Below are 24,232 nucleotides of genomic sequence, written 5' to 3' on the forward strand. Positions count from 1 at the left end.
CCTAGGAATTTGACAGAGGCGATAGGTGCTCCTGGGTGACCAATAATAATTATATATGCAGTATACAGTGTTCATGCAGGGGCCGTGAAAGCCAAGCACACGGCATACTTCTCTGGGTACTCCGGGGGCGAGTCTGGTAGATACTGTACACTGCCGAAAGTACCCCGTCTTTCCTTTACCATTTGGGGGAGCACCCTCTGGCAGAGTTTCCCTGAGTAATAAAGAGAAAAGGTTAGAGTAATTCAGTCGGGTAAGACAGTTAATTTAAGTTAATGTTAAGAATCCCACCGCTTTGTAATCGGAAGATGACGAGCCCTCCAGTTTCGCACTGATATTCCTCCTGGAGAAGGCCGGGTTTACCGCGCTTAAAGGATCAGCTTCCACGCCGCGGACAAGGGTCAGGCTGATTTGGAGGAACGGAGTGAAAGCGTTTGCGCCATTGATCAGAGCAAATCGTGTCGGCCACGCTGCCTCTTGATCCCAGTCGATCCCCTGTCGGTGGCTTTGATAGACTCTGCTAGTTGCAGCGGTCGGGATCCCAGTCCCGGGGGAGGCTAGTAGTCCTTGCCCCCAGCGCCGTTTCTAACGGTTGGAGAGGGTGATACTTTCCGTGTCCCCCGTACAGCTATGCTCTCTCCATCTATTTTCCGGGCGGATCCAGCGTCAAAATGGACCATGGTGTCGCGCAAAGCTCGTTGCTTCTTTTTCCATCGCGTCAGGTGTCCCCGGGCAGGCTTGAACAATGGGCGTTGTGGAGGTGACCGGGTATCGATGGCTCCACCGTGTAATACCAGAATGCCGTTAGCGGTATGTTACACGTCCAAATTAGGAAGATCAGGTTATATGCGGTTGGAACTAATCCCAGATAGGACTAGCGCATATATACCGTCGAAACCACCCAACCGGATCGCCCTTCCAGAACCCTTCCAGAACACCCTTGGGCCGCATGCAAAGACCATGGGATGGTTTTGCCGGCCGACCATGGGGAATGCTGAAGCAGACACAAACTCAAGCATTGCAGATGGTCGTTTTCAGGCATATCGCCGGTGCGAACAGAACTTGCTTGAATCTCCTAGATCTGGAGATTTCATGACCATGTACATGTCCCCCGCACGCACAGCGGCAGTGGAGTGGGCAATCTCGGACGCGGCGATTCGTCGGAGGACAGCGCTCCCCGATGGCGATGCACGTGAGGGCCCACGAGGAGAATTGACTGAGCCAATCCCGGCCCACGCAATTCATGTCGCGGCCATCGACCGAATTGGTGGGAGGAAATAGTGGAAGGCGTTGCGCCGCGGCGCTCTGTCCACCTCTGTCCACCGCCCCCGCCCCCCAACGACTTTTGGAGTAAGTGGAATCCGGCTTAGGCTGCCAATCCCGGTGCCCAAATTCTCGGCATACCACAGCGTCGGCAGAGTCGGGGTTGGGAGAGAGGTTGATATATCGCATGAAAAAAATGGGTGATTTGTCTAGATTCATTAGTCGCCGCCGCAACTCTCCCCGGTAGGCGACGGGAATATCGTGGATGATGGCGAACGACCCCAAAAGCGGATTCAAAGAGAAAATATCAGGCGGATACGCCCGGGAGTGAGTACGGAGGTAGACGTCGAGAGCCTTGAGGGATTTCCAGCTGTACCATAGACCAGGGTCAACTGATTTTAATCTCTGAGTAGTTCTCGAGCCTAATTGACCGAAAGGGAAGCCACACCAATCGCTACTCGGTTGATCGCTCCGCTGGTGGAGGAGGACCCAGTACGCGGAGCTTGTCTGGCAAGCCACGCACCGCGGATTCTAGGATGCAAGACATCCACGACACAAATGCACAGTTCCTGAAAGGCTTCAGGGCTCGGTCCAGGGAGAGTGCATGTCCAGCACACTTGCGTGACACCCCCGGACCAACCACTCCCGAGCTTTCCCGAACGTTACCGCCAGTTCAATATCAAAGCCAGCCCTGCAGCTGCCCGGAAATGCATCGGCTTGCCGAGCCCTGCAATGCACAAATTATCTCATCCCGCCCACAGCGAACAGGAGGCTAGCCTCCGGAGCAACTTTGCAAGCCCACTTTCCGCGCTGTCATGGCCTTTCGCCGTCTCCCGTGGGGATCTAGCACCCAACACGGTGGGCGTCGGAACCACTGTGCGCTCCTGACTCCAATACCCGCCCCGAAGGAGAAACTACGGAGTACCAAAACATGTCAGTGACCGTTCCATACCGGTGAAACGCGCGAGGGAGGCTCGCCGAATCACCGCTTCGGTGTGATGGACCCACACGCCTCCACATGGCAGACCAGGAGAGCTGAGATCGCGGCTTGTCACAGCCGTGCTGTGGGTTTCCGTGTCGGGGATCATTTTTAAGATCACTACCTGCTATAGGAGGCTTAGCTTAGTCTGGAGGTGGCTGGAAAGGGCCATTTCAAGGACATCAATGATAGTCGCCAGCGGGTCAGCACCGCTGCGGCAAGAGTCTCCATGTTCAGTTCGATTCACTTCTATTAACACCCTGCGCCCAAATAGTGGACTACTGACACACATTATGGTAGTCTGGGTGCCAACCGTGTTCGCGGCACCCAGAGCCCTGGCTCCCCGTCTCCAGCTGTGAGCCCATGAAGGGCTTTTTCCGGGTGACGCCCCACGAAAGTCGGGGGTGGTCGGAGGCAGCAGTCCAGTCAGCTCGGACTGGAGAAGAGGAGGCTCGGGGAAAGCCAGCGTCGGGCGTTTTAGGAGCCTAAGTGTGGGGAACTCTTGACTTTTCGTACGCTCTGGAGCTTTGGGGTCCACTTTGTTTGGACCGGTCCATTGCTTCCCATGCTGAGGTACCAAGTGAAGGGGCTAGTCCGGTTCAGGATGGGATGCAACATTAGGACAAAGCTCCCGCGCGAGTGCTACGTCATGGGGGGCCGTTTTGGCGGAGGGACGGAGAATGGAAGTAAAGTATCATCAACGAGGCGTTTCCTTGGGTGAACTGAAACCGTCGAGGGGGCGACAGCATAGTTGGTGCGGATTGAAGGGCATGCGAAAGAGGAATCTCTTCCCTGTTCCCCGGAGTCATGTGCACCCCGTGATCCACTCGACCACCTGACCGAGGCCGGAAAGCATGACATCAAAGATGCAGTTCTCGTTATGGTACCCCGTACTTCGTACCACGAGTCGAGTCCTCCCTCCGTTAATCCGACAGCTGGTACTTACATACGACGTACCTGACGGGCCGTGTTCTAGAAGAACCCGGCAAAGATGTCCCCGTGGCTCGCGATATGATGAAAGCCGTGCATCATGACTTGTCATGATGAGGCTACACCGGGAATGCACCTCCTGTTCCCTAATATGGTTCCCTCAGCCCTGGTACGGTACATAGCCACTAAGCTCACTCCCTACCTCCTTCCCAGGTTATGCAGTGCTCTTTGATCCCCCCCCCCCTAACCAAAGTAGCCAACGCGCTCATATGCACCGAGTCTGGCAGGCCCGGCCAGAGCAGCAGCGACACCGCTGCAGAGCTACCATTTCCAAGGTCGTCGCAAGCACCCAGACAGGACTGAGCGCTTATCTCGTCGAGTCGCACTGGAGCCACCACCACCATCTCGATCCCGGGCCTGCTCTGGCGCAGGAGCTAATGTAGAGCAGATGTCATGACTTCGCATGTGAAGCGACCAGTGCTCACCAACGGTGGGCATGGGCAGGGATCCTGGCTTCTGGACTCGAGACTCGAGACTCTAGACTCTGGAACTGGACTCTAGACTCTGAACTCTGGACTCTAGACTCTCGACTCGAGACCCTGGGCTTTCCTGGCTTGACTGGGATGAGTTGCTCTTGCAGCTCTTGCATATGCCCAAATAGTAATCTCACAGTCGTTCGATTAAATCGAATCTCTCCCGTAGGCTAAAACAACTCGACCGGAATATCCGCGCATGCTGCCCCGGCCCACGTACTTTCGTCCAGCCCAGTGGCTCATCCCAGAACAAAGCGATCGGGGCCTAGTCCTCGATGGGCTTATTCGGCCTCTCTCTGTGTTCCTTTTTCCTTTTATTTCATCTTTACCACCTGACACCCGCCCGCCCCCCTTTCAGGCGCCGGCCCTGATTTTTAGCCCTAGCTTGAGCACGGAGGTGTGCCGCACGGAGGACGTGCAGAGTACGGAGTACAGAGTACACACTCACACTATTAGCAGATCGGAGATCTGAGCTCCTCAAGTCCCACCATGAAACGCAAGTCGCTACCCACCTAGGCAGGTAGTATAACTCGGGCGGCCCCGATCGAGCACAATCATACCCAGCTATCGCCGTATCTGGTGCCGCTAACTACCAATAACGGTCTACCCCTCGACTCTTGACTCCCCCTAATTCCCACTCACCATGAACCATTCCCCAACCTCCTGCTCAGAACGGTTTCCCAACATAGTCACAACATAGTCACAACATAGTCACATAGTCACATAGTCAGGAAATGATGACTCTCGAGCCACAGGCTGATCCATCTATCTACTGTATCTATCTATCCGTCAAACAGGTAATCACCCCCCCCCCCCCCCCCATCCCCCCTTCCACATCTCTTACGTGTCAGCGCCACCAAATCCGCCGCAGACCTGGAAACCCTTTCCACATGATAGTTATACAGCGTCGGCAGGGGCAGGGATGCCAGCCCTGGGAAACCTTCTACGGACCTCTGGGACCCCCGGGGCCCCGGCTCTGCTGCACCGAACTTCCTTCCGGCGGAGTCCAGAGTCCAGACCGCTAATTCACCGATGCGTGGCGCCAGCCATCATCTGGGTTTCTACATGTGTGCGCTTCAGTGCGCACTTTTCAGCTCGACTCGGGCTCTGGTCGACTTACACTGTACTCGACTACTCTGGAAAGAGGGGGCAAGGGATGAAGGGGGCAGATACGAGAGGTGAATGCACGAGAAAACCAGATTAAGTGATAATTGGCTTTTTTTTCTTCTTTCATTGCCAGTGCTTTTTTTTTTTTTAAGATGCGCTCGGGGAAAATTCATGAGTTGCATAGCGTACATGGAACAGGGGGTTGGGTGGTTCCCCGGGGGTTGCAAGTGGGCAGGAGAAGTGCAAGTTTCCAGCAGCGCACCACCAGGGAGCCAGAACAAACAGCACAGCATGTGGTATCTGGTATCGCAGAGAAAAGAAAGGAAACGAAACAAAACCCCCGTTCCTGTTCCCAGGGAGGTAGCCATGAGTGAGATGCACATTATCTGCAAGCCATCTATTGTCGGTGGCGAGAGGCTGCAGGGTGAGACAGCGCTGATGGAGAGAACCCATTTTTTGGAGAAATTTTTGGATGCAAGAGACGGAACCGTCTTTGGGAGAGAATAGGATTAAGAGTCCGTGTTTCATCAACCGTTTCGAGCGCCCGAAAGGAGGAAGGAAGAACTGGTAAAACTGGGATATGGGATATCGAGCTGTACATGAATATTATGATCGTAAGGGACACGAGAGACCTCCGGCTGGGTAGGATGGTCCAGAAAAAGAATCCAGGTCGGGACAACGCCCAGTGGGGATGTGGTTGCGAGAGAACACCCCGAAACCCTAGAACCGATGAGACCTCCCCCACCCACGACAGTTGAGAGAAACAAAAAAACCAAATCCATAGAATGCGCCTGGATGCAATGCATGATCATAATCGTAGAAGAGGAATGACTGGCTCTGTCGCGAGACAAATCATCAAGTGGTGAGAGGTGGCGGACAAGTCCGAAGAGAGCGGATTGGGTTCATGGTGCGATCACCATCCCTTGACGTGGTACTCCCATGGTCCGTAGTCCGTGGCGTAGTTAGTCCAAGAGCCGTTCTTCGCAAAGTCCTTGTCCCGCGCTGGGTTACCGGCCTGGTTGTCACCGGCGGTGGAAGGGCCCGCGGCGCCCGGAGTCCGATGTGGTCCCTTCGGTCCCGGGTACTCCTGTAGGTTCTTCACGTCGTGTGCGGTGTGGCGACGCTTGAGGAAAGCATTGGCCGTCGCGCTTTTCTGTTGACGCTCCCAGAGCAGGTGTCGGCGGAGGGACTCGGTCAACTCGGTCGCAAGCATGTTGCGGCGGGTGGTGCGCGGCGAATGAGCAACGGATTGTGGCGGCGGCGGCTTCATAACGATGGGCTTCGATCGAGGCACATCCGGACCGCGCATAGTCAGACTCTCTTCGTCGTTCTCGGGAGGCGAGGCGGGGATGGAGGGGCCATTGGGTGATGTCAAACGGGACCGTTGGAGCGCAGGACTGGACCGGAATGCGTTTCCTTGCATCCGACCCGGCTGGTGCATCATCATGGTCAGAAGCGATCGCCGTGACACCAAGTTGGGTCGCGAATCAACGCGCTGGAAGAGCTCCGGTCGCTCGTCCACGCTGGATTTGCCGCTCTCAGTCACCGAGTCCTCCCAGTCGGAATCCTCATCGTCTTCAATGGCGCTCTCGGAGACCTCATCGTCCGTTTCGATGGCGTCCTCGTCAGAGCGGAGTGGGCTTTTCGACGGTCGGATCGTAGCTACGTGGTCGCTGAAGGAGGCCACCTTCTTGGATGGGCTTGGATTGCTGCCGGCCGGCTTCAACCCGCCAGCACTTGTATTGGCCGGGGGAGCCTTGGGGCCCATGCGATCTTCGAAAGAGCTTTCATCGTCATCACCAGAAGATCCGCCCAAGGTGAACATGCCACCCTTCTTCTTAAGAGGCGATGGCTTAAGCTGTTGGAGGGTGGCACCAGAGGGGCTTGGGTCGGCCGCCAATTTGGTGTGCGACCGGAAGGAAGATGAAATGAGCGATGGTGAGAATCCGCGAACGATGCTGGGCGAATTGATTGGGTCAGATCGAGTGGAGAGAACTCCCGAGGAAGAGACGCTAGTATCCGATGCGGTGACGTTGGCCGAGTCGCTCTCGTTGCCTTCAGGCGCCGTAGTCGAGCAAGACTCGGTCGATTCATGGGGTTCGGGTGTGGGTCGAGGGAAGGTAGGAACCCGGCGAGCAGTAGAGACGGAGGGGGAGTGGGAGTCGGGGTCGAGGGCCGGGGGGTGATATCAACGACAGGAGCAGCAGGCTCAACCATGGAGGTCAAAGGCGCCAACTGCTTCCTCTCTCTGATGTTCAGGACCATGCGCTCCAGGTCTAGCGAGGTGATGTGCCTCTCCTTGCCACGGCCCAGGCTGGCCAGAGAGTCCTCACGGACCACAGCAGGTCGGTAATCTGATAATTGAGGTCGCTTGATGTGTGCTTCGATGCGCTCGGCCTGGTCGGACGCGGCCGACTCAACACTGCCGGAGAGCTCCGGAAGATCAGCCGCCTCCGATCGGAGCTTCGGCAGGACGGAGGTGTCATTTGAGCTTTCGGGCTCGACACAGAAGGTTTCGCGAGTCCAAAGACGCCAACTCAGGTTCTCCAGTCGTCGGCCTTGGTCCATGTAGTCGGCACATTTGGAGAATACTGCCCAATCGGTTCAGTCAGCCTCTAGTCTCGAATCACCACCAATGCATGCACATCCCGGACAGCATGACTTACCCATCCACATTCCATGAAGAGACTGTGCATTTGCGGTATCCACCTTGTGGATATTGTCCGCGTCCACCGTCAAAACCGGTGTTGTCAACGGCATGGTAACGGCGCCACAATTACAGATTGGGAGAGCGATCGAGCGACGTCAAGATGGTGTTTCCGGGGTCGCCGTCTTCCCCGAGAGTGGTCGTACGGCGTGTGGAATCGTAGGCGAGGGTTCTCGAGAATCTGCGGTCAGGAAGAAAGCCTTGAATATTCGAGTCCAGGCCCTGCAGAGTGATGTACAGAGTCGATCAATCGGGACTCTAGCACCGCAGCAGCAATCGAATGCTAAAACACTGGATACAGCGGGTCGCGAGTGAAGCGAGTGAAGGATGAGCGAGAGAAATCGAAGTTTTTCGCCGGCCGTGGATTCGTCAAAATTCCGTCAGGGCGCCACCGAATCAAGAAGCCGAGATCTAGAGCTGGAGGGTGCGGCGAGAGAAGATCGGGGGTGCGGAACGCGTTGTAAGAGGGATTGACGCGTTTCCCAGCGTTGAAAAGATGGCGACGGGGGTGAGGAGTGAGGTCCAAGGACGGAAGGATGGGGTGGAGGGAAAGAGAGAGGAGGAGATGGGAAGAGGCAGTCGGAACGATAATAAGGATGACGGGGGCGGCAGTGAGTGGAGTGGGTATGAAAAGCACGGAGAGGGGGACATGGTATTATTAAAAAAAAAAAAAAAAAGAAAAATCAGAAAATCGAAAAAAGGGAATTAAAGGCTGAAAAATGAATTAAATTGGTATGGAGGTGACAATACATCAATACAAGGGGAGGAGAAACCACCCAAAACCACCAGAATAAAAATAATCCCAAAAATTCCAGTGGCCCAGCAGGGCCCAAGACCGCAAAAGGCCGATGCCGGTGAAGAAAACTCAGTCGCATCACGGGGCCTTATTCTTTACGCAATACGGTACACCGTCATCGGTCGTCCCCCGGTATCTCCCCTCTCCCACTTTCCTCTCCTGACGTCCGCCCCCCCACCAGCAGTACGAAATGAGTGAAATGGTGGGCTTTGGGCCCGGAAAGTACGGTAACCACGCTGTTTCCGGGTCTGCTCGGTGCTCTACACTACCCGAAGATGGGCAACCCTACAGTACAGTCAACATATTATGTACCAGGCCTGTACTGTAGTAACCATGAAGGGGGCGTTCAAAGGGCCTGGGAAAAGAAAAGTCCATGGGAACCGGTGACCGGTCCGGGCAAAATACATCAGCGATGGAAAAAATAAATGAAATCAAATTGCCTAGGATATTCCGAGATTAGTACTCCTAGATAGGATTGTTCTGCTTTGTCTAGCATGCAATGTACTGGTCGAAAACAACCAGAAGGTGACTGGCGTTCTGGACTCCTCGCCCAAACCCTCACACGCCACCGGCTTGTCGTTTGCACATTACTCTCGCCACTCTAGCCATTTACAGGGGGGTGACTATGACCATAACCATCACTATGACTACGCTGATGATTATGATCCTGATCCTGCCCTTGCTCCTGATCCTAGCCACAGCCTGGCCTACTGACTGATGAACTGTCGCACCACCGATCATTGGTCGCCCAAGTAACCCTCCCAGTCCGGCTGACTCGCCTCATCGTGGGAGGTAGGGTAACTAACTACTCCATACCTCTCTCAGAATAGGGTCAGTCCGTAAGATATCCCCCGTCGCGGTTAAACTATTTCCGTCACGGCCGGGGGGCTGTTTCTGGGGGTGGCGAGTATGTGGGAGGGACCCCCCAAGCAGAGATCGCCTTGGCCGTTCCCCAAGATCTCTCCAAGCCACGTTTGGTCACAGATTCCCCGACGGCCCCCGGCCGTCCTCTGGACTTGGCTGCTTCCAGGTGAACAGCCGATAGTTCTCAGCTGGAGGAGGGGAGAGGGCGAAACGTTCAGCCCCAAGTTTTCGTCTGGCTATAGTTACGCAGTATACGGAGTAGCCAACTTATACTGACGACTGACTTGGAAGACGTGGCGATGAATGATCATAATTGTTATCTGCTAATTGGCACGAACTAGGCGGATGCTAAATTTTGCCAAATAGGGTTTTTGTTAGGGGTGTTTTGGCCCCGGGGGGGGGAGAGAATGCCGGCTGAAATGCGACCCCCATCTCGCCCGCACCCAGCGATTATCCGGCAGGAAGGGGGCGGTCGATCGATTTGATTCCTAACCCGGCTGCATACCGGGGAACCTATACGCTACTTCCGTCGATCGCCCTCACCTCTCCTTTGGGGGAGGGTATCTTCAGCCTACCACGTCAGTATGAATGATGGTCATCCCTAATGCAAAGTAATGTGCGAATCGTGGAATATGACCCGATGCTTCCTCGAACAGGCATCAGGTGGGATGGGAGAATGGAGAGAGGAAGAGCCCGCCACGCTAGCATCACCCCAGGGCGGGCTCGACTCCGCAGGCAATCCTTTACCGCCCCTTCGCCTTCACAGTCCTTATCGTCCGAGGGGCCACATCCTGGCCGACTCGTTGGCCTCCAACAGGAACACGACAGTCCAAGTGTCACAGCCGGTCACGAGCCTGCCAACTGGCGAGGGTTAATTTGTTACACAATTTCCTTTTTCTCATTTGCTTGGAGGATCAGCACGCGGGCAAGATCACCAAGGCCACGGCAGAAGGGCCTTGGAGACGGAGTCCTTGCCAGCCCCTTCACGGGGCCAACCCAGTAGTCCAGTAGTTGAGGATGTGCGAGCATCGTCGTCGCGTCAAACCTTCCATTGCCCTGGCTTACTCCGGACTGGCGGAAGGCATCAGGGGACGTGTCGGACCCTCGAAGGGAAAACCCCTTTCCCTCTCAGCGTCTAAACCCGCGGACTGGGGCCTACAGGGCACTCGGCCGGACGGAGTCGCACAAGAGGCACGTTTCAAACATCATGTGATATCCCTAGAAATGAGCGGCCTCGAACATGTGGAGGATCATCTGTGTTTTGCTTGACGCCACTTAAGTTGATCATCTGGGGATTTCCGGTGGGGCGTCAGGCAAGCTTGTGCGGGGGACGTGAAAAACCTCCTCACAGTCTGTCCAGGAAATGGCCCCGGCTCCACCTGGTCCCGGCACACTGGGCTGCTGGCCCGTTTGAGGTCATTTAACGTGGCCGGCGAAACGGAGCAAAGGCTGGCGAACCGCCGGTGCCAATATGTCGTGAGGTATCATTTCGTCTGCCATCTCCCCGACCCAATTCGCGGGGAATCCACTCTTCCCTGCGTAGACGTGGTATGACACGAGTCTTGATATCACCTACAGGGATGCAAAGCAGTTCATCCGGGCTGCAGGGCTGTCAAGCTGCTGACCACTGTTGACGGTCATCTTTTCGGCACCTCCCCCTTTGCAACCCCCCCCCCCCATCTTGATGACCTCAGAACAGGCTGCGAGAGCTGCTCGACCGAGTTCAGCATGAACTTTGATGTCTTAGTCTCACCGTGCCTACAGTTCGGGGGGTACCAGATGATGGCAATCTGGCAATCTGAAGCGGTGGGAGAGGCCGGTACATGGGGAGAATCCACCCAGATTCCAAGAGGCTGCCAATAATGCTCTCCCAGCGTCGTGAGGTCATCTCCGCGACACTATTCTGGCATTTCCTTTCTGACTGGTTACTTCGTTTGGGGTTCAATTTACGGGGGAAGACGTCAACCGTCTCCCGTCCCGCTAAAATCGACATCCATGGCTCGCTCCCCCGGCGGAAGATATCGATGCCGAGGTTCGACTAGGAACGGGAGAATGCTTGCCGAGGCGAGGTTGGACGCGTACGGCATCCAGTACCAACCATGGGACGTAGCAGATGAAAGGTAGACAAGAGCCGCCACCACTGCCGGGGCAGCCATGCGCAGAACCGAGGCGTGGATCAGGAGATGGGGCAGAGGGACAGCTGACTGCGCCTCCAGGAAATCGCCGAGGAGCGCGCTTCGGGCGATCACGCCAGCTTGGACGGGACGGAGTACGGAGTACTGCAGCGGAAGGTCCCCGTGTCTTAAGCCAGTCCCAGTCAAGAACGCGGCCATCGGTGTATTCCCGGCAAGTCACGGCGATCCACCGGGGAGAGGGGCGGAGTGGAGTCGAGAGTCCGACGAGTGAACTGTGGCGAGGTCACAAGCACTCATCACATGACATATGGAGCAGGCACTCGGCAGGGATCGTCTCGTGTTTCTCACGGGCTCCAGTTTTGGAATCCGAGCTATTGGGGCCTATGAGTGAACGGACGCGCCTCCCAGCGGTACTGCATATCGTGTACGGAGGACACCGTACGGTATATAGTATGTACGTTTGGACGTTATGGGCGGAGCGGCTGTGATGGCAGTTACCTGTCGGCTCCAATAATGTGGACGCAGTGGGCCATCCTGTCAGCTGGCCCGGCCAATTTGATATTCCCCAGAATTCGGGGCTCAGGGGCCGGCTGTGCAGCATTAGGCCATTCCGATTGTGATACAGGGTCGGGTGAGATCCTCCTATCCGTTGGGATGCCGGAGAACCTCCAGTTTGAGCCATGTGCAGTGACTGGATGGGACGCCCTCTTCGCGACGCTGGAGAGTCGCCGATCACCAAACCCTGCTGTTTATTATCCTTGAAGTATGTGGCTGGCGTCAACTGAATACCTTCCAGCGTGGTCTCCACTTTGATAGGGCGCTGGGAGCCCTTTCAAAAGGTCCGGGGATATCACTCCGCGAGACATCATGTCGGAGCCAGCGGGCGCTTCCCTTCCACACCCCAACTCCGCGAACTGACATCCGTCCAAAGTGACCGGCGAGCCGCTGATAAAAGTCAATACCTGCATCTCCGACCAAACAGGAGTTGGTTCAGGTGTTGATGTGATGTAAAGGAAGGCACGAAAGGAAAAAAAAAAAAAAAAAGCAAAGATGAAACTGGTCGCACGGTTGTTGTCTCGTGTTTTTGTTTTGTCCAGTAGATAGATTGGATGGACAGAGAAACGAGTCCTCGATGTATACAGTTCTCAGCGAGGAACGACGCGCCCTGGGATAATCGCTTGGGTATCAGCTCGAGAAGAGATGGCAAATCACATTCCACGTAGCCGCCCTATTTTCGGCCCGTCTCCCCCGGACTTGGACCATGTGCAGGCAAACAAACAAACAAAGGACGAGCAGAGGGGTATTTTTGCATAACTGTGCAGCACTCCCAGTATCGTGGGGCTCGCTGATTTGTTTACTCAAGGGATGCGGGGAGGGCGGGACGAGAATCCGGACATAGTTTCTAGACGGTCAGGTGAGCCGATCTGGGGAGCCGATCTGGGCCTTCATGCCAGCTCCTTGGGAAATCCGATCGGGCCACTGTCGCCCTTGACCGACTCTGCATCGGCTGGGTCTATGGTCTACTACATCCATTCGGACAGACGGAATCGATCTGTCGGCGACCAAGGTCCATGTGATATCGATTTTCTGCTTTGTTTTGCCAAAGGGCTAGACGTCGAGGGGCCTCTGCTACGTCGACACTGGGTGATTGCAGTGTATCTCGTGAAGCGGGGACTCGCTGAAACGAAGATGGGGAGCAGTTGATGTTCCCAGGCTTGCAGAAGGCTTTTACTTATATCCCGATCTAGTTATGTGCGTGGCCAGGGATGAGATGCAGTTGGCATGCCCAATTGACGAGAGGTAACCTGACATCCATCACGCTCAACTGCGATATTCCTGTGTTATTAGCATTATAGCCATGATCAGCCCTGCACGTCAGTATGGCCGACATCCCTTGCGCTTCGAGCCCAGCTGTGTAGACACATGCAGGACTCGACGTTGGAGCTGGTGACGGCTTCACAACCTCGATCCTTCAGTCCAAGCAATTCAGAACCAGTCAATCCGGGGCATACCTGTAGGAAGTCTGATCGTACGCGGAGACTGGATCTTTTATCCCCTCCCTTGTTTCGGATGCGGGCGCTAATCTTCCGTCCCCTTTCCTGCTGCAGATCAAGTCTTCGGGTATCTGGGAGCCCTAGCATGCCTCTCTTGTCCTGCTCCGATGCTGTAGGTCTACAGTAGAATGCACGTTAGACAAACGTCCTCCTCTCGCTACTTTGTTCGGGGTCTGTTTGCTGCGCTTTTATATGACTTCTCCCCCGCGTCAGTGTCGATTATTTGTGTTTGATGCGAGCGCATCAACCTAATGGCGTTGGTGGTAGGATATTGAATACAATTTTGGAATTACTTTACACTCTGGTATGTTCGAGCAGAACAAAGAAGAAGAAAAAGTAGATTTTGGTTGCCTCGGTGATTCTACCCTATGGAGTATCGTAGTCATATCTTCCCAAGTTACTGATCTACTCCGGGACTTTGGACTCTTTGTGTTGACTCACAATCGGATCAATTTACCAAAGTCCAGCCACCGGAATGGAGAAACGGGCCAATTGCCCCCGGGGCAGCTTGGGGTGATTCTGATTCCGACATGACAAACACCGAAACCAAGGCCCCAACTCGGAGCCTATGAATTAAGAGTCTGACTTAGAAGATCCGGGACTGAAGATCGGCCTTTGCGCTTTCTGAAGGTCCGGTTCGAGCCCAAGCCGCGTAGACTGATGCATCAAAGCCAGGCTCGCCATTAACGCCGCGAGACAACAGAGCATGGCCTGTGTTGGGCCATGTGCAGCGGTCGGCGGGGGCGGCTATCTTCTGACAGGTCGCGTTGCTTTTTTTCCCTCGCATTGGACGGCTGCAGCGGCTGGCGATCAAAGACATTGCGAAACCTACGCGATTCGCCCTCTTGCGGTGTGCTCGTGGCTGATCGGGCTTGCGCTTACTGTGTGATGGGGCGTCACTGTTGGCTGATCGCGACATGGCCGGTCCGGGTCATGAGGCTTCCCAGGGTGGATCGATCTAGACCAGTCACCCCTGGGGCCCCGTGTAGCCCCAATTTCGGGACGGGAAGACGGTGATAGAGCGAAGGTGGGCGCCACAATGGCGTTGATTGCCCTGCCCCTTTGGCTTGTGGGTGTTGGATACAGCCGGAGCGCGTGGACGCCCCAGGATCAATGGTTGCCTGGGAGTTTCTTTGAGGAGGCGGCTAAAGTATCTGGACGGGAAGGATTGGAAGGATTAGAGGAATAATGGTTTGAACATTCTGTGTCAATTTCCCGCCAACCACCGGGCGAGAGGCGGGTCAGGGGGCCATCCTACGCTGTGAACGGCTGATGGCTTGCTGCCTCGATATATTAGTTCTATATTTCTATGGGGCTACTGGAATACTCGGCAATCCTGCCGTAGGTACCAGAGGGTAAGAGATTAGCAAAAATGACTCTCTGGCGTTTCAGTTGATACGTGGAATATCCTTACCATCAAACCATGAGTACTAAAAGTCTATGGCTGGATATTTTGCTTAATTGGAGCAGATGTTCAATCTGAATCTTGCCAGTAGCGGGGCCAACGATGCGGGGGGGAAAGCATAGCCCTCGAAGAACCGCGACTCCAGGCCACGTCCGACTAGCGGATTCTCCCACATAGCCTGTCAGTCCACAGGCAGGATTCTGTCATATCCGTTTGACACAAAGAGTAATCACAACGCAAAATTCAGCCTTCTGTTCCAAATGGAAGGAGTACAGTTAGAAACTACGATTACATCCCTACCCGGTCGTCTAGGCTACCGTAAAAGTTATAGCTAAGGCGACCGGGTATCTACCGGTGAGACTGCAGCAAGAGACCTCTAACAGGTCGTGATAGCGATCTGAATATCGAGCAATCACTGAGGCGGCGACATGTAAATGGTGGACAGGTTCCTCGCTGTCGTGTGACGGGCCCAACAATATCCCGAAGAAGCGGTATAGAGAGCGCTGGTGACCCCCGAAACCTCCGCAGTGGCCATGAAGCGCCTAGAAAGATCAGAAAGAATGGTCGCATAATTTTGGCAAGACGTATCGTCACGAGTAAGGAAGAAGACACCCCGCCACCAACAGACTGCAGCCACGTCAATCGGCCTTGTCCATGTGAGCAGGGCGGGTTGCGGGCTGCGCCAACAATGAGGCTGATGACCGAAAGGGCCCCCTTTGTACACCGAGCAATATTGGTTGTCGTTAGATAACGAACACCACTTTTCGCTGAAATTACGTCTTTATTTTTAGCCTCTCGTGGCTGCAACTGCGCTTTTCTTTCTGTCTCACCCTGGTGTTGAGTTTACATGCCATCAGGTCATCTGAACCGTGGTTTGTGTGCCCCAGCGAAAGGGCAAAGGGCCTCTAGCTTAGCGCGGCTAAATGCTGATTACCCGAGGGGCCATGAATAGAACAGAAATGCAGAGGAGAAATGAAGAACCTCCAAACCAATACAGGGATCGAGTTTGAAATGTTAGATGTTGAAATGCACACTGCAGGGGCCATACTGCCTTGCTGCATTGATCTAGAACTACCAGCGTCATACATTAATTTATCCTAGACCAGCCGCAAACACACCGGGACACCGAGTCTCACGGATTTCAATCTCTCCCCCATTTCCGAAAAGCTCACCAGATCAGATGTGCGGGCTGTCAGTGCTTGTCACACCGCAGTGATCGGTTTGCATTTGGACCGGATGCCGGAGCTTCAATCCACACCATTCTCAATCCAAATACTGAAGCTGACGTTCTCCCCGAGGTGGCGCCTGACGACTGCATCTATACATTCTTTCCAAGCGGGCCTCCTACAGGTCGAGTGCATCACATTGAATGATTTGCACTTGCGGGTACGGAATACTCTGATGGGCTGCAGATGGTGTATAGATTGAGATGCAGCGTGAGAGTTGGTCGTCCCGTGGACAAGGTAAGGCCGCCCCCATGCCCAAGGAGTGTCTTCTCATCTCGTAAATGTTCTGCAGGAGGTATTTTCAGACTGCTACCTAACATAACCATGTGCCTCAAGATACGAGATGAGATTACGAGATTACACTTACCCTCATATGTCTCGGCCCCAAAGGCTTTTGGGGCTAAACGGCCGAAGATCAGCCGATCACCCCGAAAATAAATCTAGAATTATCTATGAATCAAATACCTATTCAATACCTATTCAGTGCATAGAATTCTGACCCGACAGATCGATCACCCTGATAGATCGATTTTTGAGAAAATAGAGCCAACCTTCCACTTCTCCTGGGCTAGCCCACCAAATAAGGAAGGCATCAGAATGTAGTCGGGCCGGGCAGGGTATCACAGCGCGTGGAAATGTGACCCTAGTTCCCCGCGACTCGTGGTTCACAGAATTCAAAACTTTGCGATCCACAGCGGCTCGACTAGGGCCGAGACAGGCGCGGGCTTCTCTAGGTCTTTCTCATTTCTTTTCCTCGGGATATTTTCACAGCAGGTGAAAAGTGATATGAAGAGGTTAGTAGAATACAGAGGTTCGTTGGGGAGGCGAGCTTAGAATTGGAAAGTAGCTCTTACTCCTGCTATCTTCCTTGAAGGGGCTAGAGGATTGTTGGGATTGAATGGGAGAATGCGATTCGAGAGCCTCCCATGTCAAACTGGCTGGAGATTGCTCACACTGATGTTGTGATTTGGCCTTGCTGGTCAACAGACATAAATTTATGGTTATATTGTTCTGTCCTGTTCCCTAGACACCTAGAGGCCCAACCTTAACGACACGATTTATCACCTCAGATAACACTATGTAAGATAGTCAAGCTTCGGAGAGCGACACGCGGGATTACTGGAGAATAGCCTCTCTGATGCTGCCTCGGGCAAGCAGCAGGCCCCCCTTTGAAGCGATGGTTTTTGCTATCTTTAATTTCTTTCTTTGCAGGTGATCCCTACGGGGTCCAAGATTGACAAAGATGACGGCTAAAGGTGTAGCAGGGGAGATCTGGGAAATAAAAGAATCGTGGACTCAAGCTCGAAGTCCTGGAAATACTTTTTTGGCAAGTGGGGGAGCTAACTCAAGTTTCAAGAGCATTCGATCTACACCCTCGTATCGGAGTAGCACAGCAGCAGCAACAAAGCTCTCACGAGACCACCAGGTTACGTACTCGATTCTCAAATATGCACTGTGAAAAGAAGAACCTAGTGATCTCTAGGGCCGACCGAGGCAGAATAAACAGAGGCATAAGCAGGATTGGGAATGTTGAGATTTTCGTGCTCTCTTCCTCGGCTCTGTGTTGGGTGACCCTTGTGAACGCAGCTGCACGGCCATCGATTTCTGCCGACGGAGAATGGTCAAGCGGTATGCCTCGTGCACGAAATCCATGCATCTGGAGGCCGGAGCACAAGGCTTTCCCCTTGGTATTTTATCATATGCAGATCACGGGAGTGAAACGAGCCGGGACTTCGATCTGCCAAACTTTCATAGTTGGGATGATCCTCGGTACCTAAGTCTACAAACTGGTTAGAGATCGGGTTATGCATCTACCTGACGGTTCCGGGGAAGCATGTGCATTAATGAATCTTTGGTCGACACCAGGATTTGACCAACCTCTGATGCTTGGATTGCTATTACAGGCAAGATCTTGGAACGCATACCCGGTGCTTAATATGGCTAGGGATAGTGATAGGGATAGAGCTGGACGAAATTGCGGAACAATAAGATGAGAGATCGTAAATCCTTTTCTCATTGCAACTCAAAATATTCTATGTAAGGGACCATGTTTTACATAGGAGTCCAACCAGGATCATCAGAATTCTTTTCAGCCGACGCACCGGACCAGGTACTCCAGTGCCGTCTATAGGGCATTAAAAGTATGTGCGGGTAACCTAGAACTCGGCATCGTCATCGCCAGAGATGATAACGTTGTTGATCTAGATAGATGTTAGTTCATGCCTTAGATCTAATCGAGCAGGCAGAAAATCGAACCTTGAGAACCATGCGGCAAAGCTGGGTAGCGAGCAGAAGCTGCTGGCGCTTGCCAATGAGGGGGTCAATGGCAAAGTGCTCGCGCATGTCTAGACCGTTTAGATTAGTTTAGGAACATCAAGATCGTGCATGAGCGTAGGGTTGCTCACCGTTGCTGCCAGTCAGCATGCAGTCGACACCAAGGCGAGTGTTCTTCTCCTTGACCTGGCGCGACTTGATGGAAGCCAGGGTCTCGATAGGGCTCAGACCAGAGTTTTCGGCGAGAGCCAAAGGCACTGCATCCAGTGCATCGGCGAAGGCACGCATAGCGTACTGCTCAATACCAGGGCTCTGTAGAGAGGAAAGATAAGTATCTTGAAAGCAATGTCTACGATTGAGACAGGACGAACCTTGACAGCGGCATCCTCCACGGCCAGAGAGCAGGCAATCTCGGCAGCACCGCCACCATACACCACACGGTTATCGCGGACCAAGTTGCGGACGACACACAGAGCATCGTGTAGTGACCGCTTAGCCTCGTCGATGATCTGCGAACCAGGTTAGTGAGAGGCCAGCACCTAATAGATCAAACAGAAAATGCATGCATACCATCTTGTTGCTTCCACGGATGAAGACGGTGACGGCGCGGCTGTTCGCGCACTCCTCAATAACCAGCATCTTTTCTCTTGTGGTACCAAAGGTCATCTCACGCACACGGCCAGCGGTACCCAGCTTCTCGGCGGTCAAATCCTCGAAACGCGGTACAATGCGACCGTTTGTGGCAATAGCAATCAGCTCAATCTCGGGACCACCAACCCACCGAACAGCGGGCAGCTTGTTCTGGAGGAGCAAGTGATTGGCTTCATCGTCGAAACCCCATTGACAGATGACCAGGTTGGCACCCGAGTCCTTAAGCTTCTGAATCATCTCAGCGAACTTCTCGTGCTCGTAGTCCTGAAGCTTCTTGAACTCCTCAACGGAGGTGATATCGAGCTTGTGCTTGGTCTTGGGCTTCGGGGGTTCGAAGGGGCAGGTCAGGATAGCGAGCTTGGCGTCCAAAACCTCATCGGGCATCTGAGGGTGAGAGAAATCTTTGTCGACAATAACTCCCTTCACAAGCAGAGAGTCCTCGAGCGCACCGCCGACCTTGCCATCCACCTTGATCAACTCGAAGTCAACATCCTTGCGCTGCAGATCTGCCACTGAGAGCACAGCATCCACCGCGATCTTGGCGAATTGGTCGTGAGACTTGGACACACTGGAATCCGGAGTTAGATGAAGCAAACCAAAGGGCGGGGGATATCTGGATCATACATCTTGCTGCCCAGACTAGTCTTGGCAACCTTGAGCAGGTTACTGGTATCTTCGAGTGAGAAGGGGATTTCGTCACTGATCTTGTCCAGCTCCGCAATGGCAATCTCGCAGGCCTGGTCGTAGCCATCAGCTATCCGAATGGGGTGGATGCCCTTGTCAATCAAATCCGCCGCTTGCTCCAGCATGGCGGCAGCCAAAACCACGACACCCGTTGTTCCATCACCAATTTCCTCATCCTGTGACTTCGACAGCTCAACGAGCAGCTTGGCAACGTTGTTGGTAATTTCCATCTGTTATTCGCCCGCGCATTAGTGTTTGTCCGGCCCGTGGTTGATCGATCGAAGGCCAGAAAAGGGGGGGGGGCGAACCTGGCCGAGAATGGTTGCGCCATCATTGGTGACTGTGATATCGCCGTCCGGGGAGATGAGAATCTTGTCCAAGCCACGCGGACCCTGTTATAGTCATTTAGATATAATTGCAATCAATGATTCTCGAGAAACATACCAGAGAAGTCTTGACAATTTTGGCCACCGTCTTGGCGGCGACAATGTGAGCCTTCACGGCCTCCGTGCCATGCTGTCTCTTCTTTCTTCCTTGGCTGTATAGTGAAGGGTCCGTCGGTCAGTTTCACGTTCTCACGCCTTTAAAAGGCTCAATATTGTAGCGGCGAAGCGGAGCGGGACGGTGTGTCGGTGAACGTACTCGCGAACAACAATAAACGGACGGCCATGCTCATCCTTCAACACCGAAGCTGTCCCTGAGTGTCAGTTGCTGTACACAGGAATCGACTGAGAACGCATTTGGCTGTTGTTCACCTTGAGAAAGATCAAGCTCTATCGAAGTCCAAGGACACGGTCAGTCACAGATACGGGGTTCAATGAGGGGCTCCTGGGGGAGAGACGAGATTGTACGTACGCATCGCCATCTTCACGGTGGTCTACCACCTGGCAGGAGATCAGAATACCAACTGGAAAAATTGGAAAACAGGAAGAGAGAAGCGAACACAGTTGGCAAGGTCCTTTTCCACAACAGCGATGCGGAGGGGTGCAGCTCTGGGGCTCGCAGCAAATTAAATTCTGGCCCCCCAAAGCGGTATAGCGTTGCCCTTCCGCCTTTCCAGCTTCCCGCGCCTCCCCCAAACCTCCGGCCGCGGGCCAGCTCGCGATCTTCGATCTACGATTAACAGTGTTGCTTGCCTGAACGCGACTGTCTGAGGTGAACACCTCCCACCGCCAAGCTGTTCTCCCGACTGCTTAGTCTCGCATCGCCATTCCGCACCAATATGCCGCGTAAGTAAACGCGCCGTGTTGATCCCCTGTTGCGCACGCGCCTGAGCTGATCAGTCCATACTTAGCTCCCGTCGAAGACATGTCCGACGAGGAGACAGGCGACATCCCTTTTGGCCAGAATAATGGTGCCGCTAAGGACACCGAAGAGTCGGATCAAGAGAAGGACGAGGACGAAGCGGACGAGGAAGAGGAACAAGATCCAGACATGTATATTGTGCACACCAAGGACTTTTTGGGGATTAATTGATCTGATATATTCTAGTTACATCGTCGAGAAGATCAATGAGCATGTCTGGCTAGGTAATGTGAGTTGATTTGCTCTTGCAATCTATGTTGTTTGCCTGGATGCGCTACTTACCCCGCATGCAGGGGACTCTTTCGCTGCTGGTGAAGTGGAAGGGCTGGGAAAAACCCGAAGACCTTACCTGGGAACCCGAGGCCGAATTGAAGTATGTATCTCGCAGAATCGGGGGTGTGGTGCTACTCGGTCACTGACGCTTGCTTGTAGGAAGGGTGCCAATATTGCTCTACAGGAATACTACAAATCAATTGGCGGACGTCCAAAGAACCCACCAAAGGCCGCGCCGAAGGCTGGACCAGGACGCAAACGCAAGTCGCTGGGCGAGACGAAGGCGAACTCTACTCCTGAATCCACTGAACCCAAGAGGCGACGGAAGTCTGAGGCTCTCACGAGCGAGGAGCCGCCCGCGGAGACAGCTGCGGAGAGCGAGGAAGACGATTTGAGCTGGACTCCTAAGTCCAAGGACTGGGATAACCAAATCGATAAGATTGACACTATCATCCGGGACCAGGAGAGTGGCAATCTATTCGCATTCCTCCTTTGGAACAATGGGAGGCGCTCACGAGTCGCAATTAGCCTCTGCTACGATAGGTGCCCTCGGAAGGTCAGTTCATCCGCCCGGTAGACTCATGTGAGAGAAAGACTAAATATTTGATGGTAGATGCTTGCCTTCTACGAGCAACATCTGTAAGCTCCATCCAGTCCACCCCATAACCGATTACAAATGCTAACTTTTGTCCAGGGTCTTCAAGGATGGCTGAGCGTGCCACATCGATTATCAGCTCGTATAGAGCGACAAAGCCTGCGCGGGGCTTGTGGACCGACTTTTTTTGTTTTTCAACAGGAAGTGGTGAATATCATTCTATTTGTGGAGCTCATAGGAGTTTGGATGTTTTTTTTTGTCTTCTTTCTATCTCTGCGCCGGGCTCATAATGTAAGATAGGGAGAGCGAAGGTCAATGGATATCCTTGGTTTCTGTTTTGTTCGGACGGAGAACCCGCGATGCGAGCACCATGCCATTCAATGGCCCCTGATACCTGCAAGCTGATGTCTTGTGTTTTGTCTTTATTTTTCGGTGCGCTTTGAGATATTACCTCCAGTTCGCAAGCGAACTAATCTCAGGTAATCTAAGCAGCATGTCGCTAGAACAAGCCCCTTTCTCGGGCCAAGCTGAGATATTCCCATCTTGCCTTGAATAGTCTGTCTCCGTGCTTCTTGAGTACTCGCTCGATGCCGTGTGAATCTCCTCCCTCCAAGCATCGATCATCTTCCTCCGTCCAGACTCCACGCATGTCATCGGGGACTGGATTGCCAGCAAGTAAGATTTCCAACAACTTTTTGGCCAAAGGTGGTTCCATGCTCGTAAAGCGCAGTGCGTCCAAGACTTTAGATAAGTCCGCACCTCCTGCCACTTGTGTGGCGACCCAGCTGTCTATGTTGGGGTATTCCTCCGAGCTGCTATCGTCGTCATCATCACCATCATCATCCTCATCTTCTGGTTCTGGGCTTGATGGAAAGTATGGCAACTCGATGAATAACGGATCTACCATTTCCCTGGGAATCTCGTTCGTTTGCGCGGCGCTGTTGCTTTGTGCTTGTCTTGTGTGTTCTTGAGGGGGTGCGGGCTCAGGATTAGCCTTGGACGCATCTGTACGTGGGCCAAGGGCAGTCCGGGTCGGTGGTTTGGGTGATTGTGAGGTAGATTCGAGTGTCTGACTGGGCTCGCTTCGTGCGGCAGAAGCAGGTCGTTCCGGTGCGTACACCAGTTTCTTTTTGCGGGGGAACCCGCCCTAGGGGTACGGGGGGATGATTCAGGAGGTGGCCCGCGTTTCCTATTGGGCTCTGCTGGCGTACTGGGCGGCAGCCTGGGCCTTGGATTAGACGGTGCAGGAGTTACAGCTGAAGTTGGAGATTCCACAGGGGTAAGAGGAGCCGGTGGCGGTGGTTCTCTCCGTGGCACTGCCTCAGAGCTCCCATACACCAAATCAGGTCTCGGGATGCCACCCCCAGGACGTGGCTTCCCACTAAGAACTTTCAAATATCGATTCCGCCATGACTGCCAGGTATGGTGGGGGAACTGTAAATCTGGGTCAGTCCATCATGGGGCATGAGGGTTTCCACGTTTCAAGAATTCGAAGAGGAAATAATTACCCGCTCGGCCAGAGCCTGATAGATTTGATTGCCATGAGTTGGCGCACCTGCCTCTTGCTCCCAAGGATAGAGCCAGTCAAAAACAATTTGATCATCTTTCAAGGTATAGCTTCTTCTGGTGCTTTTCTGGGGAATATTGGACGCGCCCATCGGACGGGGCGCAGATGCACCAACCCGATGGGACTCCGGATCTTCTAGCCTTCCACGACGAATAGACTGCTCCACATACTGGTAAGATAGTCTGCAGAGAAAGTTAGTAGACCGTTCACTCTCCAAAGCGATCAAGGCTGGAGCATACGCATTGGCAGGGTGGGTAATATTCTTCTTCATATGATCCACCAGAATGACATCAGCATCCTTCTCCAGCAAAACAACACTGCCACCATGTTGCTAGAGAAATGTCAGCCCTGCTGCCCAAGCATTGAAGTGTTTCTGGAGAGGGCCAAACCTCGATCTTGTCCTTCAGCTGTGTTCGTTGAGGAATTGCCCGGGACATGAAAAATCGCGCCCCTTTGAAAAGGCTGGATGGATCCCTCACTGTCCCTTGCTCTGCCATTCTCAGAAAGGCATGAAACCAGGTGAAGGGGAAAGCCGCTTTTGTGTAGGTCGTTAGTTATGCATAGGGTGCACTCTGTCTTTGTGACGCGTTATCACGTGTCTATGTGTTGCGGGCGACGTTTTGTTGTTGCTCGCAGATCAGGCTTTTGGATGGGGATAAGAAGCAACCGGCTTTTCAAAAGACCCTGGTGCCAGTCTGAAACCCCACGAAGAATTGAGACGCTGCGCCAGCCGATACACAGGCAAACAGCAAGTCGGCGCGTTTAGTCGGGATGGGTTGGCGACACGTGACCGTGTCCATGGTCAGCCCGCGGCGAGCGCTGACCAGTCAACAACTTTAAGGGAGGCAGGGCCACGGACTTGGAACATGGAACTCGCCTTTCAGACG

General features: G+C 53.8%; 7 protein-coding genes across 7 annotated transcripts; 3 read left to right on the forward strand and 4 right to left on the reverse strand.

Annotated features, from left to right (window-relative positions):
• Positions 1-795: 795 nt before the first annotated feature.
• N7482_004263 (uncharacterized protein) lies at positions 796-1,278 on the forward strand (the record flags this gene model as incomplete). The annotated part of the gene is made up of 2 exons (XM_056686388.1): positions 796-807; positions 931-1,278. The coding sequence occupies 2 exons, from the start codon at positions 796-798 to the stop codon at positions 1,276-1,278; spliced, it is 360 nt and encodes a 119-aa protein (XP_056545130.1).
• Positions 1,279-3,269: 1,991 nt separating this feature from the next.
• On the forward strand, positions 3,270-3,612 carry N7482_004264 (uncharacterized protein; the record flags this gene model as incomplete). Its single annotated transcript, XM_056686389.1, has 2 exons — positions 3,270-3,343; positions 3,426-3,612. 2 exons carry the CDS (start codon positions 3,270-3,272, stop codon positions 3,610-3,612), a joined length of 261 nt encoding a protein of 86 aa, XP_056545131.1.
• A 2,110-nt stretch (positions 3,613-5,722) lies between these two features.
• On the reverse strand, positions 5,723-7,569 carry N7482_004265 (uncharacterized protein; the record flags this gene model as incomplete). Its single annotated transcript, XM_056686390.1, has 3 exons — positions 5,723-6,889; positions 7,003-7,400; positions 7,476-7,569. The coding sequence occupies 3 exons, from the start codon at positions 7,567-7,569 to the stop codon at positions 5,723-5,725; spliced, it is 1,659 nt and encodes a 552-aa protein (XP_056545132.1).
• A 3,568-nt stretch (positions 7,570-11,137) lies between these two features.
• On the reverse strand, positions 11,138-11,509 carry N7482_004266 (uncharacterized protein; the record flags this gene model as incomplete). The annotated part of the gene is made up of 1 exon (XM_056686391.1): positions 11,138-11,509. The coding sequence occupies one exon, from the start codon at positions 11,507-11,509 to the stop codon at positions 11,138-11,140; it is 372 nt and encodes a 123-aa protein (XP_056545133.1).
• Positions 11,510-18,152: 6,643 nt separating this feature from the next.
• On the reverse strand, positions 18,153-20,470 carry N7482_004267 (chaperonin-containing T-complex subunit CCT5; the record flags this gene model as incomplete). The annotated part of the gene is made up of 11 exons (XM_056686392.1): positions 18,153-18,197; positions 18,253-18,341; positions 18,402-18,582; positions 18,642-18,779; positions 18,841-19,489; positions 19,546-19,835; positions 19,914-19,997; positions 20,050-20,143; positions 20,185-20,296; positions 20,361-20,378; positions 20,461-20,470. The coding sequence occupies 11 exons, from the start codon at positions 20,468-20,470 to the stop codon at positions 18,153-18,155; spliced, it is 1,710 nt and encodes a 569-aa protein (XP_056545134.1).
• Positions 20,471-20,827: 357 nt separating this feature from the next.
• Positions 20,828-21,896, forward strand: N7482_004268 (chromo domain-containing protein; the record flags this gene model as incomplete). The annotated part of the gene is made up of 7 exons (XM_056686393.1): positions 20,828-20,834; positions 20,900-21,041; positions 21,097-21,139; positions 21,204-21,283; positions 21,343-21,739; positions 21,797-21,822; positions 21,878-21,896. 7 exons carry the CDS (start codon positions 20,828-20,830, stop codon positions 21,894-21,896), a joined length of 714 nt encoding a protein of 237 aa, XP_056545135.1.
• Positions 21,897-22,277: 381 nt separating this feature from the next.
• On the reverse strand, positions 22,278-23,842 carry N7482_004269 (putative transcription factor Rap1; the record flags this gene model as incomplete). Its single annotated transcript, XM_056686394.1, has 4 exons — positions 22,278-22,925; positions 23,287-23,527; positions 23,585-23,676; positions 23,735-23,842. 4 exons carry the CDS (start codon positions 23,840-23,842, stop codon positions 22,278-22,280), a joined length of 1,089 nt encoding a protein of 362 aa, XP_056545136.1.
• Positions 23,843-24,232: the final 390 nt, after the last annotated feature.

Source organism: Penicillium canariense (assembly GCF_028826845.1).
Source record: "Penicillium canariense strain IBT 26290 chromosome Unknown utg000002l_segment0_segment0, whole genome shotgun sequence".
Classification (NCBI taxonomy): Eukaryota; Fungi; Ascomycota; class Eurotiomycetes; order Eurotiales; family Aspergillaceae; genus Penicillium; species Penicillium canariense.